The 4,598-nt window shown below is 38.1% G+C and overlaps 1 protein-coding gene across 1 annotated transcript; it reads right to left on the reverse strand.

Moving 5' to 3' along the window:
* Window positions 1–1,959: 1,959 nt before the first annotated feature.
* On the reverse strand, window positions 1,960–3,045 carry LOC120355241. Its single transcript, XM_039443587.1, has 2 exons — window positions 2,272–3,045; window positions 1,960–2,032 (listed from the first exon to the last, which is right to left on the reverse strand). The coding sequence occupies exons 1-2, from the start codon at window positions 2,972–2,974 to the stop codon at window positions 2,013–2,015; spliced, it is 723 nt and encodes a 240-aa protein (XP_039299521.1). The 5' UTR covers window positions 2,975–3,045; the 3' UTR covers window positions 1,960–2,012.
* Between the last annotated feature and the right edge of the window lie 1,553 nt (window positions 3,046–4,598).

The raw sequence follows: 4,598 nt of genomic DNA on the forward strand, positions 1-4,598 counted from the left end.
CCTTGTCTCTGTGAATAAATAATTTATATTCTTTTATTCAACCAGTAGCGTTCTGAACGATTTCTTTTAATTTCCTTATTCCAATACAAAAACAATGTACAATATAGAACAGAATAATAATTTCTTTTAATTTCCTTATTCCAATACAAAAACAATGTACAATATAGAACAGAATAATAATTATGGAATAATTATTTCCCCGCATGGACTGTTGATCCGTGCGCGGGGAAAGAGTACACAATCTATACAGGTAATACAAGTGCAAAAAACAGTCAATGATTTATATTGATTCAAGCTTAACCTATAAATAAAAAAAAAATGTTAAATCCTGTAATGTATAAAATACAAACTGTATGAATGATGATTCACACAGCACAAGTACCCGACTCAGAATACTTCATCTTCTTGTGAGCTATCTGAACTGACGATTTAACAACCTTAAATAGAAAGTACAATATAAAAGCAGAATATAAATAATTGAAAATAAATAAGAGAGGCATGAAGGGCTTGGAATACAAAATCACAAACTAGTGAGGTTTGTGGTTGAGCATGTGCTAACTGCCTCGCGTCACCTATATGGCGACTCCAGCAGCGCCGCGGCGGCCACCCGGCCGATTGAGCGGAGCCAAAAACCTACTCTCTTTTTGTAGGCGGCAGCACCAAGTTCTTCTGCATCTATGATTGTTTGTGGGAGGTTTCGATGAATCAAATGGGCAAGTAGAAAGGGATTACTGTTCAGTGACGTTAAGGTTGATCTGGGAAAGTTATATCCGTAATTTATTCGGTGTCTGGTTTGATAATCATGTTGTAAGTTCGTAAAGATATTGGTTTTATTTGTTTTTATAAATGTGAGGATGGATTTCAAGTAAAACTGGCGGATATCCAGGACCTGGAAATCGGAAAAGAGCTGGTCTGACGAGTATCTGACTGGTTTCTTTAGAATAATTTTTATAAGCGCTCTTTGCGTGACAACCAGAGGCTCAAGCACAGCGGCCGAGGCACCGCCCCACGCCACTACACCTTATTGAAGCAGCGACTGAACATACGCAAAATACACACTCCTGCACTGATCCGCAGCCACCAACCATGCCAGCTGTGAGAAGGCATACAATAATTTCCTCAATTTCCGTTTAACATTGACAATGTGTGGGGACCAACTCATTTTGTGATCAATTGTTATTCCCAAGTAGCGATACTGCTCCACACGCTCAACCTCGTCACAGCCGCAGGCGGCCGACCGCAGATCACCACAGGAGTGTATTGCAAGCCTTCTCAGCCCAGGATCGCCATCCTGTCTAAAGTATATAGGCAGAGACTTGGTTTTTCCGACATTCAATGATAGGGTGTTCTGGTCAAACCACCTTTTAACTTTTAGTAGGTCTGAGGAGGCCTGTTCATAGACTTCGTCCCAAGAACTACCAGACGACACTAAAACAGTGTCATCGGCGAATAACAATAGTTTCCCTTCAATATTTACTCTAGTTATGTTATTGATATAGATAGAGAATAGTAAGGGGCCCAGGGTACTACCCTGAACCACACCATACTCGATGCTTTTTGGGTCACTCTGTGTACCGTTGATGGACACAAACTGCGACCTGTTTTCCAAGTAACTAATAAACCAGTCCAGGGATTCAACGCCGGCGTGCTGGAGTTTCACTATCAATTTATGTCTATCAATAGAATCGAATGCTTTTGCCAGGTCGAGGAATGTGACAATCACCCGTTTTTTGTTGCCTATTTCTCCACTTATGTATCTTATTAATTCAAAAAGCGCGTGGGAGGTACCCCTGTCTTGTCTGAAGCCAAATTGAGAATTGGAAATTATTTTCTCACGCTCAAGGTAATTTGTGAGTTGTATTTTGTCGCATTTTTCAATTATTTTTGATACCGTGCAAAGTATAGAAATTGGCCTGAAGTTTGAGGTAACATTTTTTTGTCCAGACTTAAATATAGGAGCAACTTTTGCAATTTTAAAAACATTCGGAAATCTACCTGTTGTAAAACTAAGATTAATTATGTGTAGCAGAGGTAACTGTAGTGTGTTAATGCTGTTTTTAATTAACTTGGTCGGTATTCCATCCCATCCCGGAGCCGAACCGCCTCTCATACTGACCACTACCGCGATAAGCTCGTTGTGGGTGACGGGACAAAGAGCAAAGACAGCGTCCGTCGCATGGTCGGCGTCGTCCACCTCGAGTGGACCAGTCGGCTGCAGTGCCCCGGCCAACCGCGAGCCAACCGAGGCTAAGTATTCATTGAAGGCATAACCTATTTGTTTAATTTCAGCGGGAGAGGCCTCACCGCCGCGCTCACAGTACGCCTGCAGCGGAAATTTCGGCTTGCCCGTGGATCGACCAGAAACCTCATTAATAACATTCCAGAATTTCCTAGAGTCTCCCCCAGCTTCACTCAATTTATTCTTATAATAATTGTACTTAGAACGCTTAATAGCTGCCTTAAGTGTATTTCGGAATCGAATAAATTTTTGTCTGAGTTGATTATTGTATGGATTTCTCCTGACCTCTTTACTCAACTTGTCACGACGACGCATCGATTGCAGGAGGCCAGAGGTTATCCATGGTTTAATTTTTTTCGTTTTAGCACACACTCTTTCGGATGTTGTGAGCTGCTCCAAATTTTTCTGTAGAATCTCATTGAAACTCTCAGCAGCCTCATCAACATCAGCCGCCTCGACCACCCGTCTCCAACTCTCCACTTTCAAGGCTTCATCAATTCCAGACCAGTTAATGATCTTGGAATATTGGGTGTCAATATTTCTACTCGGTTCTATCAACAAATTATTCTCCACTTCTAACCCAATTACAAAATGATCAGTTATGCTCGTTTGAAGAATGAAAGAACATGCATTGAAATGGAACGGCAATTTGATAAAGAAATGGTCTATGCATGTATTGCTATTGGGGCGCGTTATCCGGTCAATGCATGATATATAACCACATTCATATAGCATATCCAGATAGCGTTCCTCTTGCGAGTTTATATTTGGGTGAAGGATATCGCAATTTATATCGCCAGCTATGATTTTTAGATATGAAGGGTTAGTGTCGGTTTGGAGTAAATTCGTTAAACTATCAATAAAGTATGGAAGAGATGAAGACGGGCTACGATAAATACAGAGAAGTTGACAAGGTGTATTGGCCCAGGTGAAATTCAAGGTCAAGCTCGTTGCTAGCCCACCAATTGAGAACTGATTACAGGTGACGGAAGATAAGCTATCATCCAAGTACACAACTATGCCATCACATTGATTCAATCCATTGTGACTTCGAAACAGTTGATACCCGTCAAGGCTCATGAGCTCACTATCCTCGTCCAACCATGCCTCGGTTAAAATTATAACATTAAATTTAGTTTTAATACCCTGCCACAATATGAGAAATTCATCAAAGTTTTTATTATAGCTACGAATATTGAGATGAAGTAATCTGAGTCTAACACAATTAATTGTTACATCTATGTTATGCTGAAAACTACTATTTAAATCATCATTGTCAGCAAATTCGGAACATTGTATCAGGACTTCATCTTGATTGTTATTATTCATGGTGAAGAACGGTGCATCATACCGCCTGATTAAAAAGTATGTTAACGGATGCTGCATATAATTTTCTAGTAAAGTATTCATTTTTGTGTGGTTTTCAAGATACAAAAATTATTATAATTATAATATATCTACGCTGTTATAAAAGTTGCTAATACTTAATATCAAAACTGAACAATTTAGAAAAAAGATAGAATAGCTAATACCTATTATACCTTATCTTTTCTAGATTCACTCTCAAACGTATAACTACATATTTGAAATTTTAAAAGTTTGATACGAGGTATCTATTTTTAAATTATTTTGTTTAAGATCAGGACTTTTGTAGCAATGGGTGTGTATTCATTATTTTAAGTTTGAAACATTAGCAAAATAACCCGCAATATTAAAATTGACCATTAGCAGAATAACCTGCAATATTAAAATTATAATGTTCTGCAAGCTTCGGGATACTAGTAAGCAAATAATTTATTTATGAACTAGTCTAATAGTGCATAGGGCATAATTATACCTTCAATGTTCCTAGGTCTATGAGAAGCAATATTGATACTGTATTCCATTGTTTGATATTTATAGTATGATGATTTATGTTATAGTTTTTACTTTCCTTGCCCTATTACCATAGGTAAGGAAAGTATTGCTTTCCAAAAAAAATCTGGTGTGGTACACTCACACAACTTTCCTTGCTCATATTTGAAACTACGATCAAACTTCTGTATAATTATGTGTATATATAATTATTGTTTTCAGACTACTTTTTCCCTAGTGTAAATTGTGAAATTCGATTATTTTTTTAGTCGTAATTTTTTTAAAGTCGTCAAAACAGCTGTTCTACAGACGAAATATCTTGACTATGTGTTCTTTTATTAACTGCGCTACCTACCTACCTCATGCACGAGAAGGAGGTTACTAAGTACATTTCTCAAGGATGGGGTGGACCCCCCATTAGTTTCCCAGAGAGGAGAATCATGCCAGTTGATAGAGCTGATAAAAAGCTATCCATTTAATAAATTTGAAGAAAATCGTTAGAGCC

Source organism: Nilaparvata lugens, chromosome Y (assembly GCF_014356525.2).
Source record: "Nilaparvata lugens isolate BPH chromosome Y, ASM1435652v1, whole genome shotgun sequence".
Taxonomy (NCBI): Eukaryota; Metazoa; Arthropoda; class Insecta; order Hemiptera; family Delphacidae; genus Nilaparvata; species Nilaparvata lugens.